This window comes from Strix aluco, chromosome 4 (assembly GCF_031877795.1).
Source record: "Strix aluco isolate bStrAlu1 chromosome 4, bStrAlu1.hap1, whole genome shotgun sequence".
NCBI lineage: Eukaryota > Metazoa > Chordata > Aves > Strigiformes > Strigidae > Strix > Strix aluco.
Genome location: NC_133934.1, coordinates 49,811,557 through 49,830,749, shown reverse-complemented (window position 1 = coordinate 49,830,749; position 19,193 = coordinate 49,811,557). Strand labels below are relative to the sequence as shown.

The window sequence follows — 19,193 nt, the reverse complement described above, 5'->3', positions numbered from 1 at the left end:
GAGAAGGAACAACATTATTACATTTGGCAAGAACAAGGGATCCATAACAAATGATTTTAAGTCTGATTTCTTCCATTTAGCTGTGTCATTTCCAGTTTCTTAATTTCATTTTCACTTATTCATTTTAATTAAGTGAATTATTTTCTGTGTGTTTTAGAAAATCTGACCAAGGGATCAGAACTGAAGGAAGTATGACATTGGTAAAACGCATGTTCATTATTTGTTGTCTTTCAATTTTTTTTAGTACTCAGTATATTTGGGTCAATAATGCTCATGGTAGCTGCCATGCTTAAGGGACACTCCATAATTTAAGTGACAAGAACAAAGGGTCTCCTGCTCACTTTCAAACATAGATAACCTGTGGCTGGATGACATAAGAATAAGAATGTGATTTGCACTTACAGGAAACGTTGCTCATACTTTACTTAAAAGTAGTAATGACTTCTGATAATGAATAAGGTGGAATTTATCCCTGCTGGCAATCTGTGGTGGTGATAGGTACATTTTTCCACTTCAGCAGAGGCACCAGGGATTGAACAAATGTATTAAAATTTAATAAGCATTAACAGAGTAATATTTCATGACACAGCTGAAAAGCATAGCCACTGTCTCCCAAAACTGAATTATGCTGCACATTACTAAAATTCACAATTTGCTCCTTTCATATTATGCAATATATGGTCACGTAGTAACGTCGGTAGTAAACATCAACTTTTCATAAGAACAAACATAAAAAGAAGTAAGGTTCGATAAAGAAATAGTGGGCTTGGACCACCTTGACCTGGGATAGAAATCTCTGCACTTCCTTAGCAATTGTGTCCTTCTCAGATCCTCTACTTTTTCCAATTCTTGTTGTTACACCTTTAAAATCTCAATACCAATTAACTGTCTGTAACATTACATCATAAGCTGTATACAGAGTCAATGTACACAAAGTTTTATAGGGTTTTTTTAATCATAAAGCATGTTTTACAGTAATTTGATGAAGTCTTGAACTACTTTGACCAGGAGAGAATGGGCAGAACTCTAGCAAAATTTGCATGAAGTTGAAGTTTAGACTGTTTTCATTAACCACACTATGGACAAGAAGGGAAAAGATGCTTGTGACAAAGAGAACAGTTTACAGAAACACTGGTTCTAGGTTTTACAGGGATTTTTCTAATAGAAATTTCACCAATAAACAATAAAACATTCACATGCAACTGAAACAAAACATAATGGCAGATTAATAAATCTACACAAAATGCACATTATATCATTACTACACAAGCATAGCTTCATGCACAGATCAGATACCATATACTACCAAAGAAAAACAGTGTCAAAAATCATCCTTTGTCAATAGACATTAGATGCTGTCTATTTAAATATTCTGCTGAGACAGCTTGGAAATTTTGGTTTTAAGCATTCTGCCTGTTCAGAAATGATTAAACTAGCATAGAAATTAACATTGTCTAGTTTTGCTCCTTATACTCAAGAATTTGTAAAGATATGTAAATTACTTTGCTGTGCACAGTTTGCTGAATAGCAACATGTTCTGCAGATAATGAAAGTCTCCTACAAAAATAAAGGACATACTGCTATTTTGCAGATTACAATGAGTGAGAAATGCATCAGGAAAAAAATGTTAGTCCCGCACCTGCTGTTAAACATAATTCTGGTCCTAAGACCACCTTCTGTTCCTCCGGCCCTCTAAGCTAATTTCAGATCTCATAATTTTATAACTATAAAACATCAGCGAGTACAAGAAATGTCCTGATTATAATTTTTATTTTTAAACATACACTTCATAGCCAAAATAGTATTTAACACTGTCCATTTGGGAAGGGCGGGTGTCAACAAAACCAAAAACAAACTCACCAGCAAAAGTTTTACTTGCTTCACACTTCGATTCACCATTTGCATCAAGTTTCATAACCAGTAATATCAATTTCACTTAAGCCCCAAAAGATGAAGCAGCTTAAAATTGACACTAAGAGCAAAAGCATCCACTGATAAAATGCTCAGTAAATACAGCTGTATCACTACAGACTGGAGTATTTGGGCTAATGATCACATCAGGCAACAGCACCTGCCACATAGTAAAAAACAACATAAGGAACAAATGGCATATTTAAGTAGGGCAGAGCTCCCAAATGTATGTTAGACAAGCCATGTATCCCAACAGAGTAAGCATATTGAAAGTATTCTCAAGCACGTTTTCATTATTTTTATTTCATAATGTTGTTGCCATATAATTGGGGAGTTGAAATCATATTACTGTGATTCTTTTTTTCTCTTTTAAAAAAAAAACCACCTTATTTTCATTTTGAGTACAAACATGCAAAGCAAAAACCATGTAGCTGCCTAACTGACACTGATTTCAAAGCCTATGAAAAAGTGCGCAACTACAAGAAACTGCTTCAAGTAGTTATTCTGAAGGTATCCGTTTAGTTTATTCTACACAAAATAAACTGATATGAAAGTTTGAGTAACACAGGCGAGTTCCTTTCCAGTATTTACCTGTAAGGAGTTCTTGCACAGGCCAAGCAACTAAAATTCAGGTCAATGCAACCTTATGGCAATGCATCAATCCCGAGTAAGTCTAAACTGTTTCCCCTTCCTATCCCACCCCACCCTCCCACCCTTGAAAGGTGGCCAGCATCTTTTGTGCTTTAGGGAACTGCTGGAAATATGCCTGTGAACAACAAACCAACATGGCTACAAAAGAATTACACATATGATCAGGAGAAACTACTGGATGTGTCTGGTAAGAACCACCAGGAAGTAAGAAAGGTATACACTCTGAGATGCAGGCTTCACTGCAAAGAAGGTGAAATTGTACATTAAATCAGACACCTGTACAGACAAATCTGGCACAGTCAAAAGCTCTCTACGTTTATTTTCCAGTGTGGCTAGTTGAGGTAAATCCCTTGAATGGAGTTGAAAGACTGTCCTCTGTTACTGGCACAGAAGTAGAAAATTGCTTGTGCCCTACTCAGCTATGTCTAGTCTAATAAGCAATCTCTGTAATGGGAAACTAAATGAGAAACTAAATCAGCACTACCTCTTTCCATATCAAAAACCATATATCCTTCTGTAATGAAGGGGGGAAATAAATAAATAAATTTTAAAAAAAAAAACAAAACACAACACAAAAAACCCAGTGAAAATCTACTTACTAAATACAATCTTGTAGTCAAAACTATGACCCAAACTGTCAGCATCAATTTTTTCTGTTAAACTACTTTTCTTCCAGGCACTGAGATTCTTGACTTTCCTTTCCATACACTTACTTCACAAATTGTACATTAGCACTGTCATTTAATTCTGTAGTTATATTTGTAAAAATGCTAGTGAAGAGAGGTAAGACACCCTTCATTAAGGGAAAGAAAAAACAGATTATAGAAGAAATTCCTGTCCTTTGACTGCAAGTAACATTTTAACATAACAGTTACATTTAATTATTAGGTATTTCAAGAACTTTGCATGAGAAAGCTGATTTAGATAGCCAAGTTCTTAGATAAGCCACAAACTATATCAGGGATAACCACATTACTACAAGCAGAGCCCACATATCTATTAGCAAGCTTCATGATCCACTTAGAGAGTAAGGAAAATTAGCAGAGCAGCCATTACTTAACACCGTTTTTACCTGCAAATCAAGGTGTAGGAGCAATTCTACTCACAAAAGGCAAAAGTACAACTAAACCTCTGCAAGCCTTGGGCAGCAGATGAAGCCATTACTTAACCCAGTCAAGTAAAAGCAGAGAAAGTGAGAAGTACTTTTCAAAAGAAGGGTTGATATTTGTAGTAAAGAAGCATGCTGCAGGTGAGTACAGAAGGGGAAGAACCCTGCTATCTACAGAGAAACTGAGAATCTGCATCCCTCCCATGGATGCTTTAATATTTAACAAACTACATCTCACTGACAGTTGCACAACCTTTCCAAATGATCCATTATGCTTAGAATCATTAGCAACTAAACTGTGTAGTATATAAACGAGAAACAAGTCAAAGGTTAAAAGTGTTGATTGATATTAATCTCTGAGAATGAATATTTCTAATGTTATTTCAGTCCAATATAAAAAATAAGGCTCTGCATCAGAAAAAAATATTTTTTTTAAACAGCAAAACTTGCTCAAAATAACTACAGTAATGCACAAGTAATTCTGCCTGGCAGTTATAAAGTTCATTTATTGTTTATCCTAAATAATTTACTTACCTTAACTCATTGTACTTTAGTGTTGTAGTTCCGAATAACCAAGGGAGGAGAAAATTTGCCAGTTCCTAGGCTTTTAAACAGAGTGATGTGAAAGAAGCTTTCATTAAAAAGGAGAATCCCAGGCAGAAGCAAGAGGAAAAAATTATATTGCCAATGTATTTTTACTTTACAATCAGAGCAATTCTTAACATGTATCCTTTTTGACACAGCTTTAGCCAAATTATTACTTAGTTTAAAAACACTTTAAAGCATTAACTGTTAAGACAACTCAGGAGCTTAAAGGCATGAAGAATCTACATACCCAGTGTGTGATCCCTGCAAAAAATAAAGGTAAAAAAAGAATCTTTTTTGTAGTATAAAGTTTTTCTCTTTCACCTGTGGACTCAGAGCAGAGAAACATACATTGTATTCTTATCACACAAGCCATCGGAAAATGTTTAATACTTATTTTTTAAAGGAAATATTCCTACATCAATTCATATACTGGAAACAGATTTCCTCACAAATAAAAAATATTAAGTCCTTCTGTTCCAGTTGTATTTATTCCCTAGACTTAAAAAACATGCTTCAAGTTTCTAACTGCAAGAGCAGGAAAAACCTTTGCAAAGGCACACTGCACAAGTCTCTGCAGGGCTGCAGCAAAACAACAGCAGCCCCCTCTGCTGCTCAGAAAAGGAGTAAAATATTAACATACACTCAGAAAACCACCACCCCACCTACTCACAATATTCCAACCTTCTCTCAATGGCATGTACCGCCCGTACACAAAACAAAAAACTACTTCCATGGATCAGCATTTCTCTAATCATCCTTTATTTTCCCCTATCCCTACAAAGCTTTTAGTCTATTAACATTCTGACAGTTAACTGCAGATTTTAAAACAGGAGTCCCTTTTTACTTCACATATGCAAATTGCCCAGTGTGATCTTAGCTTTCTTTAGGTTTAAAAATTAATGCTACCGTTCCATACAAAGCCAAAAATCACTGAAAAATAAATCCTTTATATCCTTGTAATTCTATGTACTAGCATGGACCAAGCACCTCGTAGTAAAAAATTCTGTCCCAGTCTGTGCTATTTGAGCGCTCAAAGCTACATATGTGAGCATGGCTTTAGATTTGTTTCAGAACTTGAGAGATGGATATTTAAGCTCCAAGGTACAGGTCTTCCTGTGGTATATCCTGTCCTAGCTCCACCAAAGTCAACCCAGCTTCTTTGTTCTGTCTCTCCTCCCTTCACTCTCCAGGTTTAACCACCAACCAAGATAAGGCACTCTCAGAACAGCACCATTATTTACACATGCCCAGTGACTTACAGCCAAACAGACAGTATGGTACCTGGAATCAGAGGATGCTGCAGTCAGAGTACACCATATTTACAAGAGAACTGAGCTGCTTCTCAGCCTTTACCATTGTCATATATAAAGCCCTTGACACCATTTCCCACAGCATTCTGCTGGAGAAACTGGCTGCTCATGGCTTGTATGGGCATACTCTTTGCTGGGTAGAAAACTGGCTGAAGAAGAGCAGCAAAGCTGGTGAAGGGTGTAGAGCACAAGTCCTGTGGGGAGCGGCTGAGGCAACTGGGTTGTTTAGTCTGGAGAAAAGGAGGCTCAGGGGAGATCTTATCATGGGTGTTGGTCTCTTCTCCCAAGTAACAAGCAGCAGGACAAGAGGAAAAGGCTTCAGGTTGCACCAGGGGAGGTTTAGACTGGATATTGGGAAAAATTTCTTCAGCAAAAGGGTTGTCAAGCACTGGAACAGACTGCCCTGGAGATATTTAAAAGATGTGTAGATGTGGCACTTAGGGACATGGTTTACTGGTGGACTTGGCAGTGTTAGATTAACAGTTGGACCTGATCTTACAGGTCTTTTCCAACCTAAACAATTCTGTGATTCCATATGTTATATATGAAAGGCATCTATTAAAAAGATCATCTTATTACCTTTAGTAATGAAGCAAAATGAAGAAAAAAAGCTCAGACATGACAACTGCTGAAAGGGTATCAAAGTGGTTTTTGTCGTCGTAGATCCAACTATACAAGAATTTTTCACCTTCATTTTAGTTAATCTGTTTTCTGGTTCTTAGGAAGCTCTGGTTAACCAACAAAACAATCACCATGACAGCCCACAATCCTGCAACAAGAAAACCTGCATTTGAAGAAGACACTAACTCGGGAAGTTAGTGGAGAGTTCTGCATGCAGAAAGTCTGACCCCTTACGAGGATTCACCATCACAATCTAAACAGCACAGAAATAATGTTTTACATTCATATATCCTAATTTGCTAAGTTTCATGACAGTCTCAATAGAAGAAAAGGAAATAAATGTTTAAGTAAGAGGGGTTTTGTTGCAAAGACTCTTGTTGAACAATGCCTGTTGTCCAGAAGGATTGAGCAACTCCCATAGACAGGCTCAAACACTCCTTCAGACATCCCTCCAGACAAGCACAGCAGACAAATATGTTTCCTGAAACCCAGAACAAAAAAAAAATAGCCACATACCAACTAACAATCCTCCTCTCTGCCTGTTTACTTGGATTTTAAAATTCAAGTTAGATTTTTAAAATTAAAGTTGCTGGTGAATGCAACAAAGTCTCTCCTGAACCATGGCCCTTCTCATTTCAAGTGCAACATGCCCTTTAAACATAACATTTTCACAACATTATGGCAACAGTTATCTCAGTTATTTGCATGGAGCAGTAGTATGAGCCAAGTATTTATATATAATTTGATATATATATTATATAAGCAAGTGTATAAATATATATAAGTGTGTATATATATACATATATGTATAGTTTTATATATATATTATATAAACAGTATGTAAACTGTGAATATATATAAAATGTATTTATAAATATACAAAAATATAAAAAATATATAATGGGGTTTATGCTTCTGGTGAAGTTTATCAGGAAGAACACAGCGAGCTTACTGCTGTCAAGTGGAAGCCCAGGTGACAGGCGGCAAATGCAAGCAAGATGCATACGCATTGCGGTGTTAACATGGGAACCTTGCCTTTTCTTTCCTTAACCACACAGGATCCCACAGACCAACAAGCAAAACAAAAGCCAGATGAGAAAGAGACTTTACTCAGTAGCTTATGAGGAAAGAAATAAAAAGTAGAAGGACAAAGGACAGAGATAGCAAAAAGTTGAGATGAGCTGCACAACACCACCTACAGCAGTAGCAGTTGCTATTTTATTCAGTCTCACTATTATCTCTTGATATTTGGTAGTGATGAAAACTGCGTGTTGCCAATATTGCTATGTACAACCAGACCAAACTAGCAACTGTGTTGGATCAAGAATGCACCCTTCTGAGAAGCCAGGTTTACAGCTGACACACCAACAGCAAGTAGCAGATTCAGCCATCACAGCCAATACTGGTAGCGCAAAGCAAGTTTCACAGGAGTACAGCACACAGCGAGGGAGCAGGTAATTCAGCCAGAGTTGTGAGAACCATACTAGCCTACAAATGCTGAGAAACATATCTGAAAAGCTAAAAATAAGTCTAACAGGTTCAAGCTTCCTAGGATGAGTTTATTTTCAACAGGTAGAACCAGAAATCACTTGTAAATACAGCTGATGAGTCTTAGAAACACTCCTTTTTCTTCTCAAAAGCATGGTATTAATTAGTCATTTTATTTTTACTCTGGTAATTCATTCATGCTTCTGCACAGCTCTATTTCTACATCACTTCTTAACACTGAATGTATTCCTATGGTTAAACGTTGGTTTATCAATGAATTGGCAACATTAATGTTGCATTGTGTCAGTCTTACTGTGTAGTAACCATGACCTAGAGCAGTCAGCTCGAGCAGCTTTCTAACCTGTGATGATCTTTCAGGTACATAGTTAACGCTACCTAAAATAGAGTTGCACCATGAATCAAGAACAATTCCCAAATACAGTTCACACTACCTAGCTCCCCAACAGTTCTTGTAGGAGCACAGCCTGGGGACAGAGCAGAGAAAAATGGCCATTACTGCATGGAAACAATATGCAAAGCAACTATCAGACCACACAGAAATTGTGCATCTATTCAAGAATCTTTCAGACAACCTCCTTCAGGTTAAACCAGCTTGTTTCAGTTTATGTCAAATATGCCTTAAAAAAAGAAATAAAAAACCTGCATTCATTGTTGGAGATGACAAAAAAAGCTTCAGAACTGACCACCACTGAAAACTATGCTGTCTTCTTGTTTGTATATAACTTCAGTATGGTTACTTACAAAGCACTTCAAGAAGTTTCCAATTCAGAGACTTAAAAATATATTTTTGAGTGTAAACATTTCCTACATTAAATATCAAGTCCATACTGGATGCAAGTTGCTATACAATACCCAGTAAGTCATACTAAATCTGGGAAAACCAAAGCATTGGAATAAAAAGAAGAATTTAAGTTGTAAAAAGTCAACTGAGTAACATGAAATATGACAGTATTTCATTCCAAATTAGAAAGTATATACTTCAGTACCTTGAACAGTAGCATTATCAATAGCAAATTAAAACTCATATGAAAGCATCATGACTTTTCAAAAATCAAAGATGTTAGCTGAAATAATTTAAACACACAAGTGAATTATATACTAATCACTACTACCAAAAACATATGGCTGCAGCTTCCAGAAGCAAATGTTCATCCTATTTACATGTTCTGGTGCATCTTCAAGACTGATTATCCATCTGTATACATTTATGTTCATACTCAAACACACAGGGAACCCTGTTAACTTATGTTAACTGATTTTTTGTGCTTTTGTTTTGGCTTACATCAAATTTTTTTTTTTTTTAAGTACATTGTAAAAATTTGAGGGGATTTTGTTGTTTTGTTTTTTGAAAGGTGAGGCTAGGTGTTCTATTACCAATTAATAAGAAAAAGAAATTGGTACATAGGCTTAGGAACAACATTCTTCCATAAGAACACTTGCCTGCTCCTCTTTTTTATTAGTCAGTATCACTGCTTTAGTTATTCTTTCAGTTTTTGCTGCTGCTAAGAGTTAACAGAATTCCTCTTTCCTGAAAAATCTGGAAAATATGGTGACCTACTAAAGTACACTGTAGCTAATACTCTAAAAACATTTTTTAATCTGAAATGTTAGGTGATGTACATAGCAATACAAATACCAATATTTATTTCCAAATTCTTATTGCAAATCAGAAGTTCTTAACAACCACTGCACACATTTACAAGGTCCTCACAAGCAGGATACCATATGACATTATGTAATGAGTTTGTAACTGAATGACTGGTTAACACACTTTTTTTAACCTGTATTTTGTCAATGAACTCACTATAACCTGGCCAGAAGGAAGAACTTGATGTTTCTGAAATATCCCACCCTATTTTTTCATTACAAGGTTTTCATCTAAATGAACCACATATTCTCAGAGAACACCACATGTGCACAACTGCTTACCTTCCTTCTTGCCTGCTTTGAGAAGAAAAATATCGTAAGTAATGCCAGGATGGTCTTAAGTGTATGAGTTAGCGTGTAAAAATATTTATAATGAAACACCCTGACTTTCTGAACATAGTCATCAGAGTTCTATTCCTTAAAATGTATAGGAGTATTTGCTCATGTTAAATGCCTGCAAATAATTTGATTATTAACAGTTAAAACAGTATAGTTTTTGTGGACTCCATAAATTTTTTGTAATGAGCTCTTTAGGAAGTAAACTCTTTGCTTCATCATAAAACTTGTTTAAGTTAAATACACAAATTATTTTTCAAAATCCAGAGTTAATGGGGATTAAGAACACAAAAAAATGTAGTTTCTCACCTTTGTCTTTATGTAGAATGGTGATGACTGGTGAATGGGCAAGTCCATGAGGCTATTGGAATTTGTGACACTGTTACTGTTAGCGTGTTCATCTTCTCTACTGCTGTCATCAGACTGATCAAAATCATCGCTCTCCTGGTCCATTTCCTCCTCCTCTTCCACCTCCTCCTCTTGATCACCAGCATGTTCATCATCATCTTCCTCTTGGTTACAAGTGGATTCTTCCTCCGCTGGAACAAGTCTATTGTTATTTTCTTCTAACTGTTCCTGCTGAGACTCATGCCTGTCATCAAATCCAGGTTCTTCTCCTCCTATCTCCCCGTTCCTCCCAATGTGCTGCTCCTCTTGTTGTCGTCTTTGCTGCTGCTCCTCCTCTTCTACGACCCGATTCATCTGCTCCTCATCTACTTGGCTTGAGGAAGCATTACCTCGAAGAGATCCACCAGTTCGTCGCCTCTTGCTGCCCACAGAGAGCAGTTCCTGATTCATTTCCAAAAGCCAGCTTGCTACTTCTTGGACCTTGGCTAGGCTATCTGAAGATGCAAATGCTTTCACATTCTAAGGAGACAAAAAAAAGAAAAAGTGGGAAATTACAAAAGGTGTATTTTTTATTAGATAAAGCATTAACAACTTGTTTCATTTTATTACTCCTGACAACTTCAAATTCCAAGAAACATGGAAAAAATGTTACTTGACACACAACTGGAAAAACCCAAACAGACTGCAGACAACTTTGTGTCAAACAGTCTGATCATGATCTCTGTAAGCATCAGATGCTGTAAATTTCAGAAGAACTGCTTGCCCTCCTAGAGAATTCACAAGAACCATTAAAGTTAACAGAAGATCCAAGTATGTGATATTACTTGCTAAAAATTAGACAAAGATAATTTTCAAATGGCATATTTTTCCTCTCATTTGATTACAGACTTTATATATTACTCATAAATGATGAACTGGTTTTGGTCTCATGCCTTAAGAGCAGGCATATTTTCAGATATAATTGAAAGTTTAATTTCTTGTTACTATGATTTTCTTCCAGATAAATGAAAAAGAGAACACCCACTAAGGAATATAGCTGTATCACTTCCAAGTCTTAAACTGGCCGCAAAGATGCCCAGTGGTCAAAAGCAGACATCAGTAGGCAGCACGGGCAGCCCAGAAACAGCACATACCTTGCCTCGCAAAAAAATCACTGTCAGCAGTAAATTTCTCCAAACTCTAAGAAACTACAAGAATTGTTAAAGGAGACTCTGAGAAGTTAAAAAATTGCCAAATTTAGGTGTATATTAATAGAGACTGAAAAATACTAATGCAACTTCCAAATTATCCACACATTCGGCTACACATGTGCATGCAAGCAATATACAAGCACAGAGGGATACAACACAGTCTAACTAGATCTTAAATTTGGTATTAGATTTCCAGCTATACAACCTTTGAGAATGGCACATCGTGACTTCAGTTCCCCTAGATTCAAGTGAGGTGTTGAGTAGGTGAAGTCAGACATGAACTCAACAAGTAGTCAGATTCACAGGTTGCAAATGACAATGTGTACAAAGAGAAAATAATTGGCTTTTTTATCTGTATAGAACCACTGTCCTCCGGTGTCCATAGACCGCAGCACACACTCAGCAGGCTATGCTAAGAGAGAGAGATTCAGAAAGCACAATAATACAATACTGGAAGGGAGGATGACTGCTGAGTCTCCTTGGAGTAGGAACAGTGAAGGATGCAAGTTTCAAGGAGTACTTCAGTATAGGAAGATATTCTCCTAACCTCTCCCACCCACCCTCCTTTTTTTAGGAAGTCCTCTATCTCTTATAGTTAAAAAAAAAAAAAAAAACCTAGAGCCTTGGATGATGGAGGTGTGGAACAGATAAACCCCAACTTTGCTCCATGACATTTGTAAAAATATTCAACTTACTGGTGAGGAGGGAAGAAAGTACCAGGAACTACAGCTTTAAGGTAATTTTCATTGTGTTGTACCATAAAAGCCACAGAAACACATTTACAGATGTTTTTCAAGTCTTGCATTGAGAAGGGTTCATAGATGGGATTCTGCACACTTGTCCCCTCTGTCTCAGGGAAATAATACTTACATCCCTAAGACGTGGTTCTCAAATTTCCACATATGTACCCAGATGACAACTTCCCCCAAATAAAACCTTATGAGCTTAACAGCTGAAATATGTGTTCTAAAGAAAGTGTCCACTAGCAATTAGCTCCAATCAGTGAATGAGAAGCTAATATTAAAACACAATTAAGCTCCACACATCAAGGCAAGGGCACGATGAAAGCAAGCAGAGGCTGTGCTGACTTCTGCTTTTACCAGTGGAAAAAAGCAATAGGGCACTAGGGTGCACATGACCCAAACCAGAACCTAGTGACTCCAACCTTGAGTGCAAGGGGCACCAAAAGGGAATGTGTTTAATTTTCTATATATAGTAAGTAGCACTTGAGAAAGAGTGCACTCTTCGTGGCACCTAAGAGAAATGTTTTCACTTAACATTTTTCCTCAAAGCCCAGAAATCTTAGCATATTGAAGTGATGTTTAATAACCCCATTTCATCAAATGTCAAATTTGGTTGCATATACAATCTGAGGTTAGTACAACTTATTTATCAGGCTTGCTACATAGTTTCGGCATTATGAACATGACAACATCACGTATTATTTTCTCATGAAAAGAGAAAAGATTTGGATTTTTTTAAGCATTAAATCATGTACAAATCAGTAATTAAAAAAAAGGATCAAACAAGAGATTTACATCGTCACAATCTAGCAATTTTAGCTTCCACCACAAATGATTCTCTAAATAGCCATGAATGAAGCTTAAAAGTTTTAATCATATTTTTTCAGTATCAACAGCATTATTTCAAATATATGCAAGTTATTGGCTTAGGACTTACTTGATAAAACTGCAAATGCTGCATTTGTTTCCATAATTTAATAAATACTTTCAATTTATATCTATAAGCAACCGACATGGAAGGTCAGCACTGAAATACTTAAGTAATAAAACACATCATTCTGCTAAATGCTTAAGTGACAAAAATAACACTATTGTTATTGTTAATATACACAAATGAAATTCCAGCCAATTGAAAAAATGAACATACACTAGTACTAGCATATATTTTAAATTATTCTTACATTTTTGTAGTGACCATCAATTCACAAAATCAGCTTCACTCATAGTGATTTCAGTTTTACTCTGTATTTCAATGAATAAACTCAACTCCAGAAGCCTGTAAAACACATTATTTCATTACAAGCAGTGCTACATCAGAAATCATCAATATGCAAAGAGGTGCATTCGCTAAAGAACAGATGGATGTACATTATCCGAGAGATTTGAAACATTAAAGCTGCCTTCTGTCACGTAAATGCTTTCAGAATTAACTACTGTCAGCTAATACACAAGATACAATCATTTTCATATATAAGGCAGATAAGGAATAAGACAGGATTATTATTTTGCAGGAAGAAGTGTATTTACAAATCAACTACCAGAGAACTAAAATGCTGTGTTTTCAGCTGCTACAGTGCCTCCTTCATTTATACTCTTAAGAGTCCAAAATGACTCAAGTCAGCTAAACCCCAGAAGATCCACAGGGGAAAGCTGTTGCTTTCCTCCCCACCTCAGACTGCAAAGGGATTTTTTTAGACAGACACCAAAACATTGCAGTGCAGTGGCATAAACATGCAAAACTTATTAAGTTTTGGTCAACAAGTCTAACTTGGCAACTCCCAGGTAAATTTCATAACACTTGCAGCTGGTTGTATGTAAAAGCAAAATACAAGGAATCCCTAAGGAAAATGGAAGTCCCGAGACTGATCCAACTGCAAATTCAGAGTTGATGAAAGTATCCCATCTATATTGAAGATTAAATGCTGCTTAAGCAGAATTCTTCAGCTTTATCCATTAAATTTGCATAGAAGATAGATTATAAAAATAACCCAGAACAACAGTTGCTCAAAACCACTTGTAAGAAATGCCAAGCAACAATGGGGAACTACAAAGAAAACTCCTTAGGTTTATCTACCACAACAGGTTGCAATTCTGTACTGAGAGAGGTTGACCACTTCACTTCCTGAGAGGTTGACCACTCCTGAAATATCTCTGTCCTCTAGTAGATACAAAAGTTGTTAAACATTTTTAACCTATAAAAACATATAACTATGGGGAAAAAATGGGAGATCTCCATCAGTACTGCTGGTTTTTATTATCCCTTTTTTATCACTTGAAACTGTAAAGAAAAAAAAAGGGAAGTGATGTACGTGGGGGTGAGGGGTAGAGAGCTTTGGTTTTTTTAACAAAGTATAGCATAACTTGAAAAGTACTTTAGAAAAAAATTGAAAGAATTAACTTTGACATTAGAGAATCAGACTGACTTGGATACTAACCTAAGTCATGCTAATACTGATCAGGACAGCAATTAGTGAAAAGACAGAATAGTTACAGTCACAACATGGTTTACGGGCAGCAGACGCTCCTAGACAAATCTTTCTGAGATTACAGATTTGGTGGACAAAGACAACTGGACTAACACAAAAGCTTCTGTAGGTATTTGATTAAAACCTGTCTAACAAATCAATATGAATAACACAGTAGAAAGCTGAGATATAATTCAGTATTACTCAGTTTAATGTAACTGAGGTAAACAGAAAGTAAAAAAGGAACATCCCACCCAAGCTAAAGTTCTCCTGTGATCTCATTTCAACGTCCCAATCTACCTTCTGAAAGAAAAATAAAATCCTTATAAGCACACCTTTGCCCAAGATTGACACTGGCATGTTGGTAACTTAAAGCTAGATCTACATTAGCAAGCCAGCGCAGTAGGGGCAGATGTGCAAAGCTGAGACTCAGCACCCACAGTATATGGGCTCTGGGGAGGGGAAAGGGCTGTTATTTCCAGACCAGCTCTGACGGCCAGGGCCTAAGATGACCTTCACAGTTGGAGCACATCTTCTGGTTTAGTTTCACCCAGAAGGTGCTCTGGGACAGCTGTGCTTTAACTCGTTCTATTGGGGAGCTGGTATGGACAATCAGAAATTACACTTTAAAAGTGTACTCTTGATCCAAATCCAGACTAACACACAAAGTACAATGCACCTAACGACAGATACGCTCCAGCACTGCCAGCTACCCAAGACCTGTTAAACCCATCTGAAAAATATGCATACAAAGTGAATGAAATGGACTATCAAACAGGTAGAAATAAACAACATAATACTGGTAAGGTTGTGGACCATGTTCTACCAAAAAAAAAAAAAAAATATATATATATATATTTTGAGTATGGCCACGATAGCTAACAATGCAAAACACTACAAGCAAGCAACTTACATGCTGTATTAAAGAAAATGTTTAATATATTGATCTGATTACTGGCTACACAGTTTGTATATGGGAAGGATTTTGAACTAGCAAAGTAACAAACCAATCAACATGCAATAAGTGGAAACTGAAACTATACAAAGTCAAATGAATTCACCGTCTTCTTTTATAGGTTATGGTAGGTTATAACCTTCTTTTATAGGTTATGGTAGTGGACAATTATCCTCATGCAACGACTTAACAGACAAGTTACTTCAGATAAAGCCACAACTTAAACTGAAGTTATGAGCTCTAAACAAAAGTTACAGGAGAATAATTTTGCTGTGTTACACAGGATGGCAACCTTGATCACAGTAACGGACTCCTCAAGTCATAAAATTCTGAGTTGAATAACACATTGTACAGAAGAGGAAAATAAACAAACCTGTATTTCATCAGCACAAAATGTTGATTAGATTAACATAAGGCTTTAAAAACTTTCAATAACTTTTCATCAAAATAAAATACATCATTAACTATGCATCTCATTCTAAAAGCATGCATGCTTTTTCTAAGAATGATAAACTACTTCTTCCAAACACATATACACCTCAAATCTCCCAGTCAGCTCCATTATTGATGGCTCCAAGCTTCAGAACAAATTAGCAACCAAAAAGATTCTCTGCTCCTTCTCTACTATCACCCTGGCCAGGAAAGCTCTGCCAACACTTTGTGGAGCAGCACACATAACTCTTCTGTTGGATTAGAAATTAATCTGCTCCCTTTTTGACTCTCTCTAGATACTTTAGCAATAAATTCATGTTGTTTATTCAGTGCAAAGTGGTCAAAGTAACCAACACTAAATAGAAGTGCTCCTCTAATTACTTATGTCAAACATAAATCTGACAGCACACAAAAAACTAGATTTAGTATTCATTAAATTTAAAAAAATACCGCAATTAAAGTTTCCTGTGCAAATTTAATTAAGCCCAGCTGCCTCTAATCTTCTTGTGTGGCCAGGTTTCATTATTCCCCTCCCTACTGTAATCTGGCCCCAACTTTGTACCTACCTTCTGAGGCTTTTCATCAAGTCTTTGTGCCCTGACCTACCCTCCTAAATGTTTCTGAACAAAGACAATTCCAGTTTTCCCACCACATATGGTCTACTGTAAAATATGTGTCTCCTGTGCACCTGCTTCTATTAACCCCACAATCCTATTTCAACAGACCTCATCCCTTCTCTCTTTATTTCATCATCCAAACTTACTTTTTCTCCCAGGACTGCCTCTTAACCCAGCTCCCTCTCCAATCTCATGCTTTGGTCTTCCAATTCCTTTCAGCCCACAATGCTACTTCACAGTCCCAGGCACTTTGCTCCATTCTGATCCATTTCCCGCAGAAAGTGAAGCGATTTAGATGAGAGACAATAGCTGACGATATGTGGGTAAGTAAGAGCATGACAGAGCAATGTCCCTTGCTATCAGTTATGGGGACAAACACACAGAAGCCATTAAAAAGAAAACTTTGTTTTAACTCTGGGCTGGAAAGACAAAGGCATACGGAGGACCTATCACATAATCTTCCATCTTTTGGTAGACACAGGTAAAGTATTTAATAAATGATAAAATGTGAAAGAGCACGCAAAACCCACTAGAGAATGAGAATACAAAAAGTAGTTTAGGAAATGAGTAATTGCTACAAGAACTTATATATAGCAGTACTTAAGTTGAGTAGCATGATAAGGAAATAGCAGAGGTAGAAGAGAGATGAATAGACCTTTCACAAGCAAAAGCTTAGAAGAAACAGCTTGAGCTACAAGCAGTCAACATATTTATTCTTTAGACTATGATAAAATATGTATGATCATGTCTAATTACTTTATACAGATTATATCACTAAGAAAACAAGAGTCCAGCACACAGATTGCATTCTTCTGACCTTCAGCTACATTCACACATAGATTTCCATTTGCAGATGTGCAAACCTTCCTGAAAACTCAACTGCTGAATCAGTGACAAAATTTTCTGTTAAACAGGTCTTTGTCCTGTTAGTGTGGAAGAATAAATTCTTCCATTTTATGGATCTACCATTTCTTCTCTTTACATTTATTTTTTCCACAGGATTTCCATATGACCTCCATTTGTGCACATTTAGCATCATCACAGAACATTAACTTTTAATGTCAATTCCTTTTTCAGAAACAAATAACATTGTATTGCATGAGTAAGTGGATGAACAAAACTTTTCAGTCACCACTGTAAAAGCCCAGTTTCTTCGATACAGGTTCACTTAACTCTCACAGATAGTGACTGCAGATAGACAGTGGGAAAAGCTACAAAAGGTGCAACATGCTTCCTTGCTGTGTACAGGTAGGGCACACATGGATTCACTCCATTCATGTAGATGACTGACCACCTGCGGTGTTCATGCACACAGAAACACAGAATCTGGATGTATTCAGCTAAAATGGATTTCACTGATTCTGTCTGCAACAGCAAGAGGAGTGTCAAGTCTTAATGATTTAAGCCAAAAGCCCTTTTCTTCCCTCCTTGTGTGTTCTCCTCAAAAACAGGACTGCTCTGGCTAAAATTTCGCACAGAATAGATTAACTCAGAAAGACTTCTTGCAGAGGGGAAGGAAAAAAAAAAAAAAATCAGAGTTGAACTTGTAGCAGAGTCTCTAATGCTCTAGCACAGAGAATAATGCTATAAAAATGTATTAATAGATACCTGACGACAAAATTAAAGCCATCATCACATAACAGGAAGAGAGGAAACTATTGATTTTTTTTCTGTAAACACTTCTCCATATGTAATTCATTACCTCAGTTCTTGTATTTAAAGTGCTAAAAAAATGCCTGCATTTTCCTTGTTTCGAAAAGGAGAAGAATATCGTAGCAAATAATTAGTGAATAGTGTGTGGCACAAGTTATGTTTTTACCTTAAAATCTGACACTTAAGAAAATGAGAATTACTGTGAGATACTGTGCTAAGGATAGGGTGGAGATATGAGGGAAATGCAAAAGTGACCCATGAGGAAACTGCTGAAAGCCTCCATCACACAGTAATAAAAAAAAAATGTATTTAAATAAAAATTAAAATTCAAAGTCCTTTTCCTCAAAGACATATCCCAACTGACAAGTTATTAACACCAGTACGGTGTTATTGAAGAAGTGGGGAGCTCATGGCTGTTTATCAAGAATCCTGTTCGTATCTCTTAGCTTCCTGAAAACCAAGACCAACAGTAAAAGCACGAAAGATACTCCTTATTTCTAATTCTGCATTGTTATGTTTTCATCAAGAAGACTGAATGGATATAATTTAGAATAGTATCATCTAAATTCCTTGAAAGATATCAAGGGAGGCAACAATCCACAGTAGGAGGAGATCAGTTATGACTGATCTTACTGTGTTCATATAAATAATTGTGTTATTTTTAGTAGTTATAATAATAATGACTGTTATACAGAAGATGGCTGGTTTGCCTTTTCACTAACAACTCTTTAAAGAAAAAGGATTAAGTTGTAAAATGTGACAAGTTAACTATCATGTGCAACTAATGAAAGGCTTCTCTCCCCTTTTCCTCAGAAAAGGGAAAGCAGAAAAAAAGCTTTGAGTTATTTAAAGCGTGCCAAGTTTTCCAACCACTATTGAAAATAAAACAGGCAAGTCCTCCATATAATCCTTCGTGCCTCCACTTAATCTGTAATATCCAGCAGTGTCCATTTTCTCCCTGAAAGGACCTCTGTGCTGAAAAAGTGAAGTGCACAGTTTTCAGTTACACTGTCTTATCCTTTCTGCTTTGACAACTGTAACATTACTTGGGTTCCCTATATTAAAATTTTTACCTCTCTAAATAAAAAATTCTTACCTTGCATAATTAA

General features: G+C 36.4%; 1 protein-coding gene across 3 annotated transcripts in view; it reads right to left on the bottom strand.

Moving 5' to 3' along the window:
- FBXW7 (F-box and WD repeat domain containing 7) overlaps positions 1–19,193 on the bottom strand; it is a 191,129-nt gene that overhangs the window by 91,939 nt on the left and 79,997 nt on the right. For all 3 annotated transcript variants that reach the window (XR_012623136.1, XM_074823022.1, XM_074823026.1), the window contains exon 2: positions 9,991–10,548. Coding sequence is in view for 2 of the 3 variants with exons in the window: in XM_074823022.1 (XP_074679123.1) it covers positions 9,991–10,479 (489 nt within the window). In the remaining variant the exon portion in view is untranslated. The remainder of the gene's footprint in view (positions 1–9,990; positions 10,549–19,193) is intronic.